This window comes from Pantherophis guttatus, chromosome 4 (genome assembly GCF_059756535.1).
Source record: "Pantherophis guttatus breed Tessera chromosome 4, ASM5975653v1, whole genome shotgun sequence".
Taxonomy (NCBI): Eukaryota; Metazoa; Chordata; class Lepidosauria; order Squamata; family Colubridae; genus Pantherophis; species Pantherophis guttatus.
In genome coordinates, this window is record NC_142066.1 from 34,676,072 (window position 1) to 34,697,799 (window position 21,728).

Consider the following 21,728-nt stretch of genomic DNA (forward strand, 5'->3'; position numbering starts at 1 on the left):
ATCAATTGTGAAAACTTAACGAACGTCTTTCAAAATCTTTTGAGTACCAGAATAAGGAGAGTTTAGATTATTTTGAAACTTTTATTCAGAAGGAAACAGAAATAATTTAAAAAACAAATCTTAACATTTCAAAATATAAGAATATAGATATATTATCTGAGTGTCTAGTTTGTTCATAGAACAATGATTTCACTTTTTTCCCTCAATTCCAGTTTAGTTATGGTGATTTTGCTCCCATGATGAGGGATCAGTCCCATTTTGTTTCTCTCTATCAGCTGGTACCAAATGAAATTCATCAGTACAAGGGAATTGTCCAGTTACTTCTGCATTTCAGATGGAAATGGATATGCCTAATGATCTTCAATGATGATGGTGGAGAGCTTTTTTTGAAGAACATGCTTCCAATACTTTTTCAAAATGGCATCTGTCCTGCCTTCATTGCAAGGATTTCTGTATTAGTTTTTTTCGATGACTATGCAAATGCACAAATTAAATGGCACAAAATATTACTAGATATTATAAAGAGTAAGGCCAATGTTATTTTTGTCCATGGAGAAACTAGGACCATGTTATCTTTGATGATTGTGCTGAATTCAAGACATATTGATGATGAGAAATTGTTTGGTAAAGTATGGATTATGGCAGGGCAGTTGGATTTTGCAGCACTGGTCTTACATAAGGATTTGAATCTAGAAATCTTCCATGGTGCTTTAGCCTTTACACCTCACACTCATGAAATACCAGGATTCCATCCTTTCCTTCGAAGCCTAAATCCCTATCTGGCTAAGAGAGATGGCTTCATTCAGACATTTTGGGAACAGGCATTTGGTTGTTCCTTTCTAAACACTAATATTCAGGAGAACATTGATGACAGCTGTACTGGGGAAGAGAGTCTAGAACGCTTACCTGGCCCTTTCTTTGAAATGAGCATGACTGGCCACAGTTACAGTATTTACAATGCAGTCTATGCCTTGGCAAATTCTATACATATCATTGATTCAAGCATTTCAGCATTCAAAAGAAGATTTGCCAGAAGGGGAATAGAAAATGGGATTCTGCAGCCATGGCAGGTAATAGCTCTTAAATATCTATGGCAAGTTCTTAATTAAGATGTCATTACAGGTCATTGCCTTTAAAAGTTATTGCTCAAATGAGTTTGTAAAGATTACATACATTGCAGAAATATATATCCTCTCTTAATATTTTGAAGAACATATTGACGTGCTCCACAATAATCTTCAATGTCATTCATTATTATTTTTATATTGAACTTTTGTACTTTAAATAAATGTACTTTACAATTATACAAAATTACAGTAGATAATTGTGAGCAGAAGAATAATGAGGGGTATTCGGCCTGATATTTTACACACACTTGACCTTAGGTAAATGGCAAGAAACATTTCACCAGATTTAATTATGTGCACCTCAGGAACAATTCTTCAAGAGCACCGGTTTAAAAAGATTTGTGGTGACAACATGCGGTGTTCATATACTTATGGACAAAATGTATATGTACCCATGAAAAATGTATCCAGGGACCCATACAGGCCCCAGGACAATGTACATATGCCCATGGACAATACCAATGGAAATATACTATGACCCCATAGACAATGTATTAAGTAAATCAGTGAGATATTTTGTATTGTTCTTTGAAGCTCTAACTTGAATAATTAATATTCAGAAGACACAAACAGATATCCCAAACTTTCCAAATGACCTTTTTATAAGCTAAGTCCATATTATTGCCAAGAGCATCCAATAAACATGCAGTCATTGGGACTTAAGCTCAAGAGAATCTATATTATGGTATATCTTTAAACAACTAGTTAATTCTTGTAATCTAATAATATTGGATTAATATATCTTGTTTTAACCATTATAGAGCAGAGAGGATTGAAACATTTAAGCATGCCTAGAATTATGCTGTAAATAACTGAGCCATAAGTAAAAAATCAGCTCTCTAAATTAGAATTATTGTTCTAAACCAGTCATGAATTTTGTTCTCCTAGCTCCATCTCATACTAAAGAACTTCTCATTTAACAACACAGCTGGAGAAATCATTCACTTGAATGAGCATGGAGAATTTACTGTTGGGTTTGATATTACAAATGTCATAACTTTTCCTAATAAATCCTTTGTTAGAATAAAAGTTGGAAAAATGAATCCCTGGACAGGTCAAGGTGCAGAATTCAGTGTCAATGAGGATTCTATCATCTGGCCTAAAAACTTTAATCAGGTGGGAGTTTCTTACCATTTCTAGGATCAAACATTCATTTATAAAAGATTTTCTAAAAGTGACCTTATTATACAATTCTTTGCTAACTAATCCTATCCAATGAATGGAATATCATAGGGATGAAATAAAATTTATAGCAGCGATATAAATAGTTGATCCATTGGCAATTTAAATTGATAGTCTTAAAAATTCACTGAATATATTGTAAATTACTATATTACTTACTAAATTACTAAATTACTTACTGTGGCTACTATCTTGGGTATATAAACTAATGGAAATCACATCAGAAAACATAAAACCTCCAAATGTTTTATTCTTCTCAAATCCAAAGAAACAACACTCAGAAAAGTGATGTTTTTATGTAATGAGAGACCATATTTATTACATTTAAAACTAAAGATTCTGAAAGGATTTATTTCTTTGTAGTATTGTCTTCATTCTGTTCAAACAGGTAATACCCCTTTCTCTCTGCAATTGCATCTGCCCTCCTGGTTGTCATAAGAAAAAGAAGGAAGGGAAGCCATTTTGCTGCTATGATTGTGTTCAATGTCCAGAAGGAAAAGTTTCTCCTCAAGCAGGTATAATATTTTTAGTCCATGATATTGTTAAGCCTTCTGTGTAGATCAGTTCTAATAAAAAAGAAAAGAGATAAAAGTGGCAGTTTCCTACACTCTTAAATGTTCTGTTTACGCTGACATATCTAAGAATAATACCTAGTGAATTCATTTGGAACTATAACATTCCAATGTTCTGAAGATAAATCACCTTGCTCTGGAATTTTCCTTCAGTACGTTTTGCTGGGATCTCTTAGAATTCTTATCTTAATCCTTCATTTCCAAGTTGATGGCATCACTAGGTATCTAAGTTCTTTTCAAATAGTCCTATTCCTCCAAGTTCTGTGCACAAAGTACTACTATGAGCAACATTTAGGAGGGAAAGTATTATTCAATTTGTTATGGTACTATAGGGATAACCATACCAGTTTGAATTCTGATTCCATAATGGATATCAAGAATATACCTTGGCAAAAATTATGCAGCTGAAAAACAGAACATGTAAAACCTTATTCACATATGATTTGATGATGTCAAAACTGATGCAAAGATGAACATCCAACAGCTAAAAGAAGCTGTGCTTGACAGGACAGCATAGTGAGCACTTGCCTATAAAGTCACCAAGCGTCAGTCATGACTGAATGGTTAAAACAACAACATTTACAGTTCAATTTTTCTTTCTTTTAGACATGGATGCCTGCAACACTTGTCAAGAAGATCACTATCCTAACAAGGAACAAAATCAATGCATCCCTAAGATGTTTTCCTTCTTGTCTTATGAGGAAACCTTGGGAATGGGGTTAGCCATTTCTGCATATTTCTTTTTTTTCATCACAGTTTGGATATTATGGATTTTTATAAAGTATCGCAACACACCTATTGTCAAAGCCAACAACAGAAGCCTCTCTTACATCCTCCTTGTTTTCCTTCTCCTCTGCTTCCTGTCTTCATCGCTCTTTATTGGCCAACCTCATAAATTGACTTGTCTCTTCCGCCAAGTGGCGTTTGGAATCATCTTTTCAGTGGCTATTTCATGTGTGCTATCAAAAAATGTTACTGTGATTGTGGCTTTCCTTGCCACCCAACCAGGATCTGGAATGAGAAAGTGGATGGGGAAAAAACTAGCCAATGCTATAATTCTCTTCTGTTCTTCTATTCAAGCAGGTATATGCCTTATCTGGTTGGCTACTACTCCCCCTTTTCCTGATTTTGATATGCACTCAATGGCTGAGGAAATTGTTTTAGAGTGTAATGAAGGGTCAACTGCCATGTTCTATTGTGTCCTAGGTTACATGGGCTTCCTGGCTTTTGTAAGCTTCCTTGTGGCTTTCTTTACAAGGAAGTTACCTGACAGTTTCAATGAAGCTAAGTTCATCACCTTCAGCATGTTGATCTTTTGCAGTGTTTGGATATCCTTTATTCCTACATACTTGAGCACCAAGGGAAAATACATGGTGGTGGTGGAAATTTTCTCTATGTTGGCTTCCACTGCTGGACTTCTGGCTTGCATCTTTTTCCCCAAATGCTACATTATTTTGCTGAGGCCAGAACTAAACAAAAGAGATGAAATAATAAAACGAAAAAGATAAAATAAGCTATTTGTGGGCTTTCCTTAATTATAGGTATTTGTTGCAGATTATACAACACAACATACTACTGCCATTCCTTGAGAACATAACTTGGAACATTGTGGTTATGTCAGATTGATCTATTTTACTCTTCTGCATTTTATCCTCTGCCTAGGCATTTTATCAAGTCAGCAAATACTTTCAGTTACAATATTTTATTGAATGATTGATTGACTTAATTCACATATGATCTATGATAGATGAAGTTTTATTTATATAAATTTGATAGATAAATAAATAAATAATATATAGCTGGCCATCTCACCAAAACTAACAGGGTGATATACAACAGATAAAACACCAGGTAAAAACAACAATATATTGATAAATAGTAGTATTTATGAAAGTTTATGCTTATGTAGAATTCTATGGTGCACTTAAAGTAAAAAAAATAATAAAGGCTAGAATACAAGCAAAATGAAATCAGTTACTTTCTCAGGAAAACTTAGTATTGTTACAAGTAATGGATTTGAGAATTTGTAATGAAATAATATAAATTGATTTTCTTAGCCTAAAATATTGATAATAATCTATTTATTTGGATGATGTACATACAAATAAATTTTTATTAAATTTATTGGTTTGATTGAAATACAATTTTATGCATCCTTTGAAAATACACAGCCTAATGCAGATTAACGGCAAAACAAGTAGAATCAAGAAATAAACAATAGTTTGTACAGTGTTGTAACATAATCTATGGCAGGGAAAGGGTGTTTTTGCTGCAGCTTTTCCATTGGCAACTATTCCACTCTGTCCTAACTAAATTGAAAACAGAAAATATCATTTTCTCTATGAGTGACCTCTTCCAGTTCCTTTAAGAGCATTGCAGAACCAGGAATATAATGATCAAAGTGAGTGTTCACAGTTTGATTGCCTGTTAGAAATACAGGCAGCCATTGACTTATAGTCATTTGTTTAGTGATCAGTTGAAGTTACAATGGCAGTGAAAAAAGAAACTTACAACTGATTCTTGCCCTTATGATTGTCAGAGTTGCCTCACAGTCACATGATCAAAATTCCAGCACCTGGCAACCACATGTATTTACATCGATTGTAGCATCTCAGGTTCATATGATCACAATTTGCAACCTTCTCAGATGGCTTCTAACAAGCAAAGTCAATGGGGCAAGTTGGATTTGCTTAGCAACTGTGTGATTCACTTAGCAACTGTGTGATTCACTTAACAACCATGGCAAAAAAAGATTGTAAAATTGGGCACAACTCACTTTCCTTGCTTAGCTATGGAAATTCTGATCTCAGTTGTGGTTGTAAGTGAAGGACTATCTGTAAGCAATTTCGATAAAAATTCTGAAACAGGCTCATGTAAGGCATTTTTTTTCCGCTAGAAGTGATAAAGAAATAATTGAAGCCTGGAAAACTGCACTTTGTCAGTCAATAGGATTTCTGATTTACCACCAGCTTACTAGATACTTAGGACCCAAGGGCATGCTGGTTCAAGTAAACAACAATCAATGACTTAATAGCTAGCCAACAACAGTTGGCCATCAAGATTGTAAATTTGTGCAAAGAAAGCTTGCCTAAATAAGTCCATTTGAAGTTTAAGCAGCAATAGAGTGGTCCAAAATGGTTCTAAATGGTTGTTTTCAAGAAAGATTAAAGGCAGAATACTACATAAACCTGTCTGCAGCGTTGGCTGGATGCAGTTGCTCGAGCCTCACACTTTGCCTAGTGGGAAACCTCATTGACTGTCATTGCTCTGCTCAGCTCTTCATGCTTCAGGGCTTGGGACTTAGGGGGGTCACACACCTCATTATCCAGTTATGCCAACTGATCAGAAAATGCTTATATTTGTTCAATATTCAGTATTTTCAGATGAATCATGACTTAAAGATTCTAGCTGTCCTTCTTGATTGGAGCAATGTTGTAAGAATTGGAGTCAGTTTCTAAATCTGAATCCTGGCCCATGACATAAAGTTTTTCATATCTGAAGCAAAAGAAATATTCTGCTAGAATGTAAATTGTTTCAGTGGTTATAGAGCCCAAATTGTGTAATTTCCTGCTTCTCTTGTAAGTAACAAAAATATTTATTCACAAGGTATTCAGTATGTAACCCTGAAAAGATCTCTGATAAATGAAATACAATATATTAGAAAACACAGCTAGCAATAGATTCACAGGGTAAAAAGAGGTACAAATTAGAGTTCTATTAAGGCATTGCCTTAATTGAAATCAATAGAAGATAGAATCTAGGAATAACCAAAGTAAATTAAGAGCTACAATATATAACCAAAGTGAAGGAAGATACTAAAATCTGTAAAACTGGTTTCATTTTCAAACCAGTTTTACAGTTTTACAAACTATGTCATATTTATTAAAAAGGTACTGATTTTTTTTAAAAAAATGAATGAAACATTTTTTTCTAAGAGTGATATGATTTTATTTTATCATTGATTACCTTAGTGTTTGGGACATACTTGATTCATCATAATGTTTGAAAATTCTGTTACACTGACTTGACTCTTTTTAAAATCACAAGTCCTTTACAGACTTGATCTCATAAATTGCAACTCTTGCAGATTTGCTACTAAATACTACTATGCAGGTAGGTTTCTTTTTAGGCTGAAGTGAACTGCAACAGACTTGAACCATCTTGCAATGTTTATGAGAGCCTCCTTGTCCTTTCTCTCTTTTGTTACAATGAAAAGATGACTTTTCAGAACATTTCAAAATTTCTATACATGTGGAAAATGATTATGGCAACTTCTGTTGTGATACAGTAAATCAGGGGTGTCAAAATCATGGCAACATCATGTGATGTATCAGGACTTTTTTCCCTTTGCTAAACCAGGCAGGGGTGTGGCCAGCATGTGACACATCTGGCCCACGGGCTGGGAGTTTGACAGCCCTGAACTAAATAATCCAACTGATATAAGAGGAGGACTTAATTCTGATCTTTCACCTAACATGGCCACTATTCTTGAGAATCTAGAAATGTTCATGGGTAAAATATGACTCTTGTCAAGAGGAACTTTATTTTACTTTATTGTTCAATCATTCAATCATTTCTAACTCACTGTTCCAATGAGACCATTCCAACAGGATTTCTGCCAGTATTTCCTATCTCATTTTCTTTCAGATTTTTTGCCTTCAGTTTTTCAAAGCTTCAGCCTATTTTAGTGCCTTCACATAATGTATCTAATATATTGAAGTTTTACTTTTGTTATTACTGCTTCAAATGAATACTTAGGTTTTATTTAATTAGTACTGTAGTATTTCGTATGCACAAAGATATTCTAAAGAATATTCTCCAGCACTACAGTTTAAAGGCATCATTTTATATTACCTAATCCATTCTCAGAGTTTAACAACTATATGTACAACCGTGGATAGATGCAGTCTCAACATTGTGTACCATTTTGAGTAAACTCTTTATTATCATGAGATTCAGAACCTAGGAAGATTAGGTCTGTTGTCACTTCAAACTCTTGGAATAGATTGACTATGCCTGCTTTTTAATATTTTCCAACAGACTAATTTGCACACTTTTCTTTCATCTTCAGTGAAAGATTCTCTAAGTGCCACCAAAGTGATATCAGCATAAGTCACATCATCAATATCATCAACATGGGATTGGTTTGATTCTGCTGAACCTGTGGAAGTTTACAGGATCCTCCAGAATGTAAATGCCATTATTGTTTTAGGAAGTTGGCTGATAAGGCAGTGGCATTGTACCTGCAGAGTTTCATGGAGGAAACTAATTACCTGGACCCTTTTCAATCATGTTTCAGGCCAGGGTATGGGGCAGAAATAGCATTTGTTGCTATCACAGATGAGCTCTGGTGAGAGTGGGATGAAGATTTTGTATCCATCCTTGTTTTCTTGACTTATTGGCAGCTTTTGATACTATAGACCATGGGTGTCAGACTCATAGTGTCACATTGCTGTCACATGAGGGTTTGTGATGTTTTTCCTATTCACGGAGCTGGGATGTGCTTGGCCTACAAGTGATGCATGCAGCCTGTGGGCTGCCAGTTTGACACCCCTGCTATAAACCATAGTATACTTTAAATCTATCATAGGGAGTTTGGGATGAGTGACAAACTTTGTTCTAGTTCACTTCTTCTTCCACGATCAGTCCCAAACAGTATTGATAGTAGCAAGAGGTTCAATTCATGCCCCCTTTTTTATGTGGTACAGCTTCTTTTAACAGCTACATGAAACCATTGGGCAAAAAGCTTCAGCTATTACTTTAAAAGTTCACCAAGTCATTCTTACCTTAATTTCAAATTATACGATTCTTTACAGAAGTCAGTTAAGGATTAGGTTATTAGGAATGCCTCAAAACTTGAAAAAAAAAAGTAGTGGTATCTGTAATGGAATATTTTGGAATAATTTAATAATATTTTAGATTATTATAAATTGAAATTACTGCTTAAGTGTTTCTCTTTATCAACTGTTCCTTGACGTTCAGTTCAGGTTTTAGGATAATGATGTAACACTTAGGGAAAAAGATACAGCTTAATAATCCAGCACCAGATGCCAAGATAGAGAAGATCTCCACAGCCACCATATATTTTCCATTAGTGCCCTGATATGAAGGAATGAAGGACAGCCAGACACTGCAGAAGACCAGCATGCTGAAAGTGATGAACTTCGCTTCATTGAAAGTATCTGGCAACTTCCTGGCTAGGAAAGCCACAGTGAAGCTGACAACAGCCAAAAATCCCAAGTAGCCCAAGACATAATAAAACATACCAAGGGATCCTTCATTGCATTGCACTATAATTTCTCCAGGAAGGAAATGCATATAAAACTCTGGGAAAGGAGGAGCTGTGCATAGCCATACAGAACAAATACTAGCCTGAATGAAGGAACAACCAAACAGGACGAGAATGATCAGTCTGCTCCCAACCCATTTCCTTATCCTAGATCCTGGCTTGGTGGCCATAAAAGCGAGAACTACTGTTATTGTTTTTGCTAATATACAAGAAACAGCCACTGTGAAGGTGATACCAAAAGTAATTTGTCGTAAATAGCAAGTCACTATTTGTGGCTGGCCAATAAATAACAAGGAGCAGAGAAAACAAAGCAATAAGGAGATGAGCAGACAGTAAGTGAGATCCCGGTTGTTGGCTTTGACAATGGGAGTGTTCTGGTTCTTGACAAAAACTCCTAGTATCAGAATTGTGAGCAGAACAAAAAAGAAAGCCAAAAATGCTAAAATAATCCCCAAAGGATGTAGGAAAGAGAGAAAATGTAATCTCTTGGCAATACATTGATTTTTGTTCTCATTTGGAAATTGTTCTTCTGGGCATTGGAAACAGTTGTCCATGTCTAAAAATAAATATAAGCAGATATATAATGTAATGGACTGAATAGCCTTTTCTGCCAGATTTTACATAAAAACTTTTGACAAGACATTGAAATTAAGTTTGAAGTGTCAGAATATTAGCCATAGCTGATTTTCTCTTAATTCTATTCAGGACATTTTACCCTAAAGTCAAGAGCCAATTTCTGGGATCTGTTACTTTACAAATATATACATTTATAAGAATGTTGTGTATTTATTTTATAGAACTGACCAAATGGCGCATGTATTACTGTGAGAGATGATTCTTCACACCTAGTACCTAATAAGCATTTTGTGTTCTAAACCTACTATGGATTTTCACTAGTGTCATTAATGGTATCTAATTATGGTTTGTAACAATTAATTGCTTTGACCCAAACTCTAAATCAAAGAAAAAGTAAGCATATCCTAGAGGACCAGTAAATAAATTATTGTGTTTTCTTTTTCCTACCTGTGTAATTCAATTTATAATTCATAATATTAATTATTATGTTTCCTACCTTTATGGTCTGAAATCTTCCCATCTGGACAGGGAACACAATCATAGCAGCAGAATGGTTGTCCTTCCTTCTTTTTTCGTCTGTAACCTGGATGGCATTTCTCATTACACAGAGCAACAGGCAGGATCTATTCACAGAGCAAATAAATAAATAAGCATGTCCTTTAAAACATAGTAGTCTACATACTGCAGAATACTTTTTTAATCTGTGGAGCATTTTTTTGTAACTGAGTGGAAAAATTAAAATCTAGGTGAGTTTGGAAATTCAACATTAGGTCAATGACTACAATTCCTAAACAGATATTAATCACAGCTAATGTTCCCAGCATTTCTCTACTTTTCAAGATTTATATTATATTTAACATATAATATTACATGCCCCTTTAGCCAATAATCTTGACTATTCTATATAAATGATGTAGTCTTCAGTTCCCACACTAAATATTATAAGTTTATTATTATGGTTTCTCATACAGTCAGCAAGATATACAAATTGGATTTGACATTTTCATTCATCTATCAAGTCCTTCTGAATGATAGGCAGATATTGATGTTTGATGGTGTTTAAGGTATCATCATAGAATGTAAGCTGTTCCAAGTAAAGCATCTTTTGCAGTTGACTGATGTTAATCTTGTCAATGGTGTTCAAGCGGTGCTCCAATTGTTTGGGATTGTACATTATTGGTGCTACCTTTGCTTTCTTTTGTCAGAGTTGTTCTATTCCTATTTGCTGGTCTTAGTATTCAGTTATCTTGCCCAGTTCTTTCTCTTATTTTCTGCTGTCTCCAGATACTGCCATTTCCACTATCCACACTTTTTTGTCTTTCTTATCAGCAATTATTAAATGTGGGGTGTTTTGTGGCAGGTGCCTGCCTGTCTGAATTCTAAAGTCCCAGAGCAATGTAGTTTGTTCATTTCCTATGATTTTCTTTATTTTATAGCTCCCCTAATTCTCACTTGCAGGTCAATAGTACCTTTTTCCAATGTACCATTATTGCTATTTTGTTATGCCATTGTTTGTAGTTACTCTAGCAACAACTAACTAGGTGGTCCATTGTTTCTTCACTTTCTTTGTAGAAATGGCATTTGCTAATTCTGGCTGCATCTCTGGGTGACTTCTCAATGCTGGCTTTGTATGTATTTGTTCTTAAGGCTTGGTCTTATGCAGCAGGGGTGGGTTCTACTTACCTTTACTACCGGTTCACAACTGGAGCATGCACACATGCACAGATTGTCAATTATGACATCTGGGCAGGTAGGTGGAGCCTCACGCCGCTTTTACTGCCGGTTCTGTAGAACCAGACAGAACCGGGAGCAACCCACCACCATTATGCAGTCAGAATTAGCATCTGTGTTTCTTCAATTTTCCTGCTTTTAGCCATTGCAAATCTTGTTATTATTTGCTTTGCCTGCTAGATTAGAATATGTTCATTTTATAAAGAGCCTTTCAGTATCAACAAGTTAAACACCAAATGAATGTGATTTGATATCGTATGTAAAAGAAAGTGATAAAGCAGTCATTCTAAATACTCTAAAACACTTATGTTGTTGGAATCGGGGTGGGGGGAAACAAATCAAAAGAATACTTTGTAGGAGATTACCAGACTGAGCCTGAGGAAAGGATCAATTGTAACATCAGTCATGAGCCTCTTCCTTCCCACAAGAGATCTAAATTCAGTCCACCTTGAATTCCTTCTACTCTTACCTCCCACTAATTTATCTTGGCCACTAGTAGTTCAAATTCTTATAGAAAGCTTAAGCTTACAATAAATTTTTATACTCATTTGAACTGTCTGGATCTCCTGAGTTTCCTGGGACTTATTATATTTTTTTCTTTTCTGTTTATAGCTCATTTAGAGTCATATTAGTATAAGAAAATATTCACTGATTTACTTCTAAGCTCTATTGGCTAGAAATAATTTATGAATTACAAACACTGGGCACTTTCCCATTAAGCTTTCCATATTTGAAATTTTATTTGTATTTTACCTGATTAAATGAACTGTGCCATGTGATGGTCTCTTTGTGAAGAGTTAATTGAGAACCACTTAAAGCTTTTGGATCCAGCCATCCCACTTTCACACGAAGAAGAGATTTGTTTGGGAAAGTGATCCAGTTGATAACATCAAATCCAGCTACCAATTCACCATTTTCATCAAAAGATATGGTATCTCCAGCACTGTGGTTAAATGTCATGGTCTTCAGAAAATGGTGAAGCTGAAATGAAAGAGAAAAACAACTTTAAAACATTAAAACTTTGTTTAGTAGAGTGTCAGCACTCTAAACCTGACATAGAAAGTTCAAGTTTTGAATTATATTATTAATATAATATTAATATATTAATATATCTACAAAACAAAGAAGCAATACATGTCCTGCCACCTTCATTTTAATAAGTAGTTTATTTCACTATTATTAAATTATTATGTTAATATGTTAAATAAAAATTAAATTAATTAATTAACAATTAATTAAATAAAAAGCTATGCTATATGAATCAATACATATCAGTTTAATCTGATTCAGTTCATGTGGCAGGTACCTAGAAGGATTTGGGAAGCTGATGAAAATCCTATGAGATTAATAACAACCTCATTTCTCTATGCCCAACAATTGGCCATTGGCATTCACAAAGGTAGGCCAAGAGGTACAAATCAACCAAGTATGAAAGGGTGGAAATGAATCATTTCATTTTCCTGTTTTATCATGTTAGCTTTAGAAGGGATAGTTATGTATTTCTTTATCACTGTTACTGAGAAATCCAGCAATCCATACTTTTGTTATTACCACCAGCCATTAACTTTTGAGCTAAAGTACAATTATTATCTGTAATATATCCCACTTAATATTATTGTTAAATTAGTTTTCAAATGTTTTTGGACCTTGGTCTTTGAAAAATATAAGGGATAGAATACAATCCTGCCCTATTCCAGAATATTGCATGAAGAACAGATTTAAGATTATTTTGAATCTCAAATGAGAACTCAAATTTACCATTTTGAGATGGTTGACAGGATATTTATCAACTTTCCAAATACACTTGAAACACATTATATTACTTCTACCCATATGAAACCTAGTTATGCTTGAAATGAAATCTACTGAATATCTTAAATTCGTACAAACAGAAAACAAAGGAAAGGAATATTTTATCTTTCATCAAGAAGCAAAGATTTAATGTCCCTTGCACCATGATAACTAGTGTGCTGTCCAAAGTTTCTGAGCATACAAAGCATATATGTTAACCAGATGTTTAGATTAGTTTTGACAGTTTTGTCTTTCTTTTGAGTCTTTCATAAGAACCTGGGAAATGCAGTTTCACAGTGTCAAAGGTACTGTCACAGGATGTAAACTAATTCAAATAAAGCTACCTTATACAACTGAATTAGCATCATTTCTTCAGTGTTGATGGTGTTGAAGAGGTGGTTCAGAATGTTTTGAGATTGCACCCAATATGCCTATTACTATTAATAGCATATTTTCTTCCTTTTGCCAGCCATAACTCTTCTATTTGCAGCATTTGTATTTTATATGTTTCTCCAATTCTTCCTCTTCTATTTTGCTATCTGTAGATATTGCAGCATCTACTATCCAGATTTTTTCTCTCTCTTTCATATCGATAATTGTTAAGTATGAGGTGATATGTGTTAGGTGATATATGGCTTGTCTGTTTAAATTCTAAAGTCTTAGATGAATTTAGCTTCTTGATTTCCTATTATTTTGTGTGTTTTATGTTACCACCATTTCTTGCTTGTAGACAAATTGCATTACTTAAAGATATTCCAGTGTACCATTATTGCTACTTTGTCATGTGTTGTTTTTAGTCAGCTTATGTGTTGTTCATTATCATGTCTGTTTACAAAGTCAGTCAGATATTTAGACAGACTTTATTATTTTTATCCATCTATTATGTTTTTCCCAAGCACTGGACATAGGCAGATAGTATTAAAAATGTTGCCATAGCATGTAAGCTGTTCCAAGTAAAGTGGCCTTTTGCATTGATGTATGGTTATTGTTGTTGTTGTTGTTGTTGTTTATCATTGCATATATGCTGTATACCATGCTTTATGATAGATAGACAGAAAATTAGATAAACAGACAAATAGGTAGATAGATAAGAATAGGAAAAGGAATATTGGATTAATCCCATGAACTAGAATATAGTTTCATTGCTTCTATGTGGCCTGTAATGACTGGCGAACAAAGATATTTCATCACAGACAAGAAAACAGAATATTGTAAATAAATATATACTTTTTAATAATCTTTCAGAAGCAATAGGTATTATATATTGGCTAAATAATAATAAAGAGAATTACATTTTGAAAAGCATTACCTGCCAATGTAACAGATCTGAGGGATCTAACCTACTGATGGAATATAAGAACATCTTATGCAAAGCATGTGCTATGGCATGGACTGCATTATAGATGCTGTAGCTTTGACTGGTCATAGTTATTTCAAAAAGAGTTCCAGGAAGATTTTCTAAGTTCTCCTTTCCAGTGCAAGAATTATTATTATTTTTGTCCTCATTAGAGTTAGGAAAAAGGCAGTTGAATGCTTGTTCCCAGAAGATCCTAATAAACCCATCTTCTTTTGACCACATAGGTTGTAGAGTACGTAGAAATTCTGTAAATCCAAGCACTTCTTTTGAGTGACTTGCCAAAGACAAGGCACCATGAAAAAAATGTATATCAAAGTCTCGGTGAAATGTCTCTGATGAGAAATCCCACTGGGCTGTCATAAGCCACACTTTGCCTATGGTTAATTGTATTGACTTTTGTATTGTCCCATAAACATATACTAGCCATTTCAAGCATGAGACAGCTTGGGGTTCTGCATTTACTATATAGACCTTAACATTGGATTTGGATAATGAAGCAGCCATTTCAAAAACAGGTTCAAATGATTCAAAATTCTCTAAAACACCAGAAAGGGTTAGTGTTCTTTCAATGATTGCTGCACAGATTGCATACCGGGAAAGCATGGGTAAGAAGGCCTGCACAAATTTTTCTCCTTGATCATCATCTGGTGAAATAATTCCAATCCATTTCCATTGGAAAAAAAGGAGCAGCTGAATAAGTCCCAGGTATTGATTTGTTTCACTAGGGATCATCCGGTAAAAAAAAGGGAGCTGTGTTTTAATGTCCGTCACTGGAGAAAACACACAGCAAGCAATCTAAGGAAAACCAAAAGAAACAAAAAGTTATTAAAAGAAAGAAAGACAGATAGAATTATAAAAAAATAATTTATCACAATTATTTCCTGTGTAGTAAACACATATCTGAAGAAAATTGTCTTATTTTACTATAAAATTGGTTGTAATATTCTAAAGCATAATTTTTCCATACAATGGGCATAAACTTAGTTCTGAATAAACTGTCCTGATAAAAGATTTTGAGGCAAGAAATAATACTTTTTGGAAAACCACCATCAAAGGCGGTAATTTGAGTCTATGATTATTTGCAAATGGGAACATCTCACATCATTTTACATTTGTTGAAACAAAATAATTGCCCTTTTTCATGACTGAACTAAAGTTATATTCTCCTGTAATCCCTGTAATCTCCTCCTTCTTCCAGAAAGGAATGCAAAACAAGAAAAGAATGGGAATCTTTTCCAAAATCCACATGAGGATGTAATTTTATTAAAATAGTTTAAGATTACATAATGTTGTAAGCATTACAAGGATTAAGAATTCTTGAAAGCTAAATTGTTGTTAAAAACTTTAGAAGTAAAATGGGTGAGAAGTAAATTTAACTGATCATATCTGCATCTAATAATCTTTGGTGGAATGTGAAGCTAGAGGGGAGATCTAAAATTGACTTCCATAAAACTATCCCTAAATTACATTCCTGGTTTATTTAAACTCTCAATGTGATTATTCCATAAAGATTTACCAAAGAAGACTAGTAGTCCCCCACCCCCTTTTCTCATTATTTTTGCCCCAAAAGAGGTATATTTAATCATAGTGCCTTTATTTAATTCACACAGACATTTGTTTTCAGTTTGTATTACCTGAAGAAGCAGCATTGCATTGTAAACTTCATGGCCCACCTGAACATACCTGTGGAATCTTATAGATACCTAAAACAGTAGCCATATGAAGAGAGACTTTGGCATCAAGTCCTCCAATGACAGCTATCAAATTAGTTTCCTTCTTGCAGTTGTAATTTGGAATAGTCTTCCTCTGGGCAGACAGAAGTTTCAGGGTGTTCTGATAAGACATCTTTGCATTATTGTAGCTGTCATAAATGTGAAACCCTATGCTGATATTTGGCAATATTTTGGGATTCTCATTGATCTGTTTCACAGCAAATATTAATGAAAGGACATGCTGGTAATTCTTTAATATTGCCCTAAGAAAAAATGTATATAACATATGAAATAACTACCACATTATTTTGTATGCATATTACTGCATCTATAAGCAAATTTAAATGTTTGAAAAGTCCCAAATAGGCTTATATAGAAATAAATTTTCATAGATATATTTTGAGTACTGTCTGACAAATAATAACATTTTTGTGACTCAATTTTAAGCTATAAATTTTTCCAAGCCATGTTGAATAAAAAAAAATGCTGCTCTAAATTTAAGCTTGATTTAGTTTTCAAGGACACAAATATAGCTTTCTTTCAAGCATTATTGAACTAACCTGTCTCTACCATCAGTGATTTTTCTCTACTTACAGTCTAATCAACAATCCAATCTAGAAATCCTATAGATTCCTCTCCTAATAATAAGCAAGCCTGAAAACTCTTAGTCATTACAACCAATTAAGGGTAGATAAGTGGTTAAATATTAACTGTAAAACCAAAAGGTAAAGTTAAGTTATTTCGCATATAGATGTTTTATTCAATAGCAATGAAAACTATGGATTATAGATTATCTGAAAGTGCAAAGAAAAGTTTTAAAATCCAACCAATAATAGAATGTGATTGGACTATTGCAACTACAAAAACAACCTGTATCTAGGTCTTTATTTTTTAAAAATAATAGAATTAAGAGGCAAAAATATATTTCTATTGCTACAGTGATCAAAACTTTCAACAGAAGTAATGTCTTGCTGAGTTTTTCCTTGAAGAATAGAAGAAGTGTAGATAAGATTTCTCTTCTCTTCTCTTCTCTTCTCTTCTCTTCTCTTCTCTTCTCTTCTCTTCTCTTCTCCTCTCCTCTCCTCTCCTCTCCTCTCCTCTCCTCCCTTCCCTTCCCTTCCCTTCCCTTCTCTTTTCTTCTCTTTTCTCCCATCTCCCTATCCTCTCTTTCTCACTGTCTGCTTCTAGCTATGTCACACTGGAAACAGATTCAAAAGTAGGATGTATCCAATATTCAATTTTTTTCTGAGATAGTAGGCTGGTTCCTCACGGAAAGGGAAAAGTTGTACCTTTTGAATTTTGTTCTCCCCCACCCCCAAAAAGTGATATAATTCTTCCTTATTAAAATGAATGAGTTTAAAGTGTCTTAAGTGAGGCAGTGTTATATTATTATGCATTGAAACTCGTATCTGTGGAATATCAGTGGAAAGGGTGTAATCTATGTAACGCCAATAGAACAGGTAAAAATGTAGATATTTGTACAGTCACAGGTACCTTTAAACAAATTAGCTTGATCCTAACAAATTATAAAAAAAATCAATATAAATTGAAATACATATAAATTTGAACAATAAAATATGATACTGTAATCTGTTTAAAAAAGGAAAGTGAATTAAAAGACTCAGAAAAACAAACATAGAAACACTAGAAGATGAAATCTGAAAGAAGTAGTAATAAACACAGATACTACCTTGAAGGAAGTTGTAAGATAAGAACTATAAATGATAGAAAAAAGCAAAACTTGACATGATATAGAAATAGAATGTAGAACCAAGTGAATTAAAATTTATTTCTGTAACACTAACAACAAACATTTCAAAAATAATTTTTTCAAACTTTTTTTAATGAATTAGATCATACTCAGAATACTTCCTACTTCCAGTCACTGCCAGCTCCAGATGAAATTTCCTTACATGAGTTCTTCTACCACCTTTGTTTTGGGATGTTCCTCAAAGTTGCTTATTTCCAGCAGGCAATCATATTGTGCAGCAATCCCTCCGATTATTATATCCCCTGGTTTGGAAAACTCATATGGGAACTGGAAGGGATCACTCATAGAACAGATGTTCTGTGCATTGAAATTGGTTAGGACCAGGTGGGGCAGTTGCCAAAGGAAAAGCTGCAGCAAAAATACAGGCATGCATTGGTTTAAGACACTGTCCATTACTGCCTATTTTTTGTGTCTATCTGTTTTGCCAATATTCAGTCTACATCACACTGTAAATTTTAAAAGGATAATAAAATCATATTTCAATCAATCTGCAATTTTAATAAAATTGGGGGGGGGGGTTGGATCTCTCCTTAAATATATGCAGCTACCCTGCACGTTTTAGATTTATTTTTCCCCAAATGCATATTTTCTCTTCATTCTTTCTTTTTAAAATTTGCAGTACATTTTAAGTGCAGAAGTGCAACATATAAATCAGAATGTATGATCCAAATAAGCAGCTTATTCTCGATATATTGGGCTGAGAAAGGCAATTTAGATTAATTAATTACAAAATGTTTGATCCAAACAAATTCTGAAGGTCATCAGATATAACAGTACTGAATTCTTCTGATAAATGAAATATCAGACTGATTGGACCCTGCCTATCTTTGGAGTTTATTTTTCAGTTTCAAATGCACCACAATATTTTATATTAACTTTCATATGTTGTTACTGAAGGAGTTCACTGGCTTGAGAAAATGCATCTGAGTTTGGCAGAAGAAGAATAAACTATAATAATCTAAAATAATTACAATGTTCAAAGACTTGTCCATGGGGAATGGTGTAATCCTTTATATTTTACTATGGACAACTTTATGGGAAACAAAACAAAATAAAATAAAACAAAACTGAATATTTATATTTCATACTAGCTGTACCCGGCCACGCGTTGCTGTGGCCCAGTCTGGTGCTTCCGCTGGGATAAAAGAGCGAGGCTGAAGTTCCAAACTCTCCATGAACATTTGGTGGGTGTAGCCAACTCAATGTCACTCACTTTCATCAGTCACATGACAGCCCCCGAGCCACGCCTACCCAGCTGGTGATTAGGGCAGAGAACCGGTTGCTAAAAAACAATGGGAACCACAAAATCCTCCCTCTCTGTCTCCCCCTCTCTCTTTGTATCTCTCTATGTCTCTCTCTCTCCCCCGTCTGTATCTCTCTATGTGTCTCTCTCCACCTCCTCTCTCTGTATCTGTCTCTCTCTCTCCCCCTGTATCTCTCTCTGTCTCTCTCTCCCCCCTCTGTATTCTCTGTGTCTCTCTCTCCCCCTCTCTCTGTATCTCTATGTCTCTCTCTCTCCCCCCTCTCTGTATCTCTCTCTGTCTCTCTGTCTCCCACCCTCTCTCTCTGTATCTCTATATGTGTCTCTCTCCCCCCCCCCTTCTCTCTGTATTTCTCTATGTTTCTCTCTCCCTCTCTCTCTGTTTATCTCTGTCTCTGGGCTGGCCTCTTCTGCATCCCCCGCCATCGCCCTTACCTTTTCAGGCCAGGCCTTCGCAGCTGTCTGCACTACAGCAGAAACTCAGGGGCCCCCTCCATCCTCTCTACACCGATGTTCTCTGGGGGCTAGATGGGGAGACTCATAGCAAGGAAGGAAGGGAGGGAGGGGGTATGGTGGGGGTTCGAGGCTGGTTTGGGGCTTCCCGGACAAAGGAAGAAAGCAGCAAAGCCAGGAACCACGCACACCCCACTGGACCCCTGCTGCACAGTTCTCCTCCCCTGCCTGCCAAGGGCAGGGGAATGATTAAATCCCCTGCTCTTCCAGGTGAAACGAAGGAGGGCCGGCCATCCTCCGTCCTGGCCGTTTCTGCCCCCCCAAGCCTCCCCAGAGCCCCTTTTCTGCCAGAGGCCTAAATTTTCGTGTAGACTCCGTGAACTGCCAGAGCACCCACCTGGGAATCAAAGGCAGCACTGGTCAAAGGTGAGCCCAAGGCTCCAGTTGCCTCCATCTCCTGCTCACCAACCGGATTTGCATAGCGCCAGTTAACGGCTGGTCTTTCTGACCTCAGGGCCTGTGGTAGCGCTGGGCCAAGCACAATTCAGGCCAGGCGAGGGATGGAGTGTTCCCGCTCAGTGGACCCAGGCAGCCTCGTTGCCAGGTATTCTTTGGAAGGAGCCCCAAGAGCGGCTGGCGAGGGGGATGGGCAGCAGCAGCAGGTGAGGTTAGTTCACGGGGTGGCCGGGGGAGGGGAAGGTCAGAGCCAGGCTCTGGCAGGCCCCACCCAGACCAGCCCTGGAAGCGCCAGCTGCGAGGGCTTCCCAGAGGGGAGCCAGCTGCCTACCTGCCAAACCTGGTGGCAGGATATGGCCCTCGGGCATCTCTGCCTTCCAAATGCGCAGTTTTTTGGAAGCAATATGGAGAGTCTAAATATAAGGAACAGAAATCTGTTGAGCGTAATCAGGGCTGGGAGGCTGCCATGTTGGTTTTACGTCCAGCAAATGGCACTGTTTTTCAATGTTTGTCAATTTCTTTCAATGTTTTCCAATGTTTTTCATGTTTTTACCTGTCACAGGTGTGACATGTATATAATATAGGTATATAAAAACATGCCCGTAGTCGAATGCAATGTTGTGTCAAAATTTGAAAGCAATTGGTGAATAACTTTCGGAGATGTGCAGTTATATACCAACGGACATTTACATTTTTATTTATATAGATTATTTTAAAAAGTGAAGGAACATTGAACACTGAATTTTTATAATTTATGTGAAAAAAGTACAAAATTCTTCAGATAAATATAGGAGAATATTTATAACTCAGGGTTGAAATTAGGGGTCCTTGGTAGTCTGTATGCTTGATAATTTTCCGGCAGATATTTCATTACCCAAACTAGATAACATCCTTAGGGCTGTAGGGAATTGGGTTTGCTCCTATTTTATATTCTAGTATCTCTATTCTTTCTGATTTTGACCTATATGAAAATATATGTAGCTTCTCTTTTTCCATAAAATTTATGATATTACAAAATGATATGCATCCTGTCCTACCTAAAAAAAATTAAACAATTTATATTTGTTTATATAGCATGCTGTTTTTTAGCACCAGGAATGAACATTAGAAGCCATTTTATTTCCTTTTACCAAATGTTGCCTAATGAAGGATTTCAATTTTTAGGGTTTGTCCAGCTTCTTCAACATTTTCAGTAGACATAGATTGGGATAATTACAGCCAGCAATGACAAAGAAGAAAACTGTGCAGAGATTAATACCATTGCTTTATAAGACATGACATCCATACTGTCAACATTATAAAAGCACCATTCCTGTCTGATGATTTAGAGAAATTCCAGTCTTTAGAACTCTTAATAAGCATGGCTTTTTCATTAGCCAATTGTAATATCAAAGTTTTTGTTGTGAATACTGGTTCTCAGAAAGTAAAATGGTTGCTATATTATGGAATT

At 35.4% G+C, this 21,728-nt stretch overlaps 2 protein-coding genes across 2 annotated transcripts; one reads left to right on the plus strand and one right to left on the minus strand.

The window, feature by feature from the left end:
- The first annotated feature begins 3,487 nt into the window (after positions 1–3,487).
- LOC117668693 (vomeronasal type-2 receptor 26-like) lies at positions 3,488–4,389 on the plus strand. Its single transcript, XM_034422755.2, has one exon. The coding sequence runs from the start codon at positions 3,490–3,492 to the stop codon at positions 4,387–4,389; it is 900 nt and encodes a 299-aa protein (XP_034278646.2). The 5' UTR covers positions 3,488–3,489.
- A 4,435-nt stretch (positions 4,390–8,824) lies between these two features.
- LOC117668694 (vomeronasal type-2 receptor 26-like) lies at positions 8,825–20,276 on the minus strand. Its single transcript, XM_034422756.2, has 6 exons — positions 20,220–20,276; positions 18,251–18,456; positions 16,309–16,600; positions 12,231–12,458; positions 10,243–10,369; positions 8,825–9,726 (listed from the first exon to the last, which is right to left on the minus strand). The coding sequence occupies exons 1-6, from the start codon at positions 20,274–20,276 to the stop codon at positions 8,825–8,827; spliced, it is 1,812 nt and encodes a 603-aa protein (XP_034278647.2).
- Positions 20,277–21,728: the final 1,452 nt, after the last annotated feature.

Coding starts and splice junctions, on each gene's coding strand:
- LOC117668693 (XM_034422755.2), top strand. CDS start 3,490: ATGGATGCCTGCAACACTTGTCAAGAAGATCACTATCCTAACAAGGAA.
- LOC117668694 (XM_034422756.2), bottom strand. CDS start 20,276: ATGGAGGCAACTGGAGCCTTGGGCTCACCTTTGACCAGTGCTGCCTTT. Junction 12,459..16,308: donor GTATCTATAAGATTCCACAG/GTATGTTCAGGT, acceptor CTTTCATTTCAG/CTTCACCATTTTCTGAAGAC. Junction 10,370..12,230: donor GGCACAGTTCATTTAATCAG/GTAAAATACAAA, acceptor CTCTGTGAATAG/ATCCTGCCTGTTGCTCTGTG.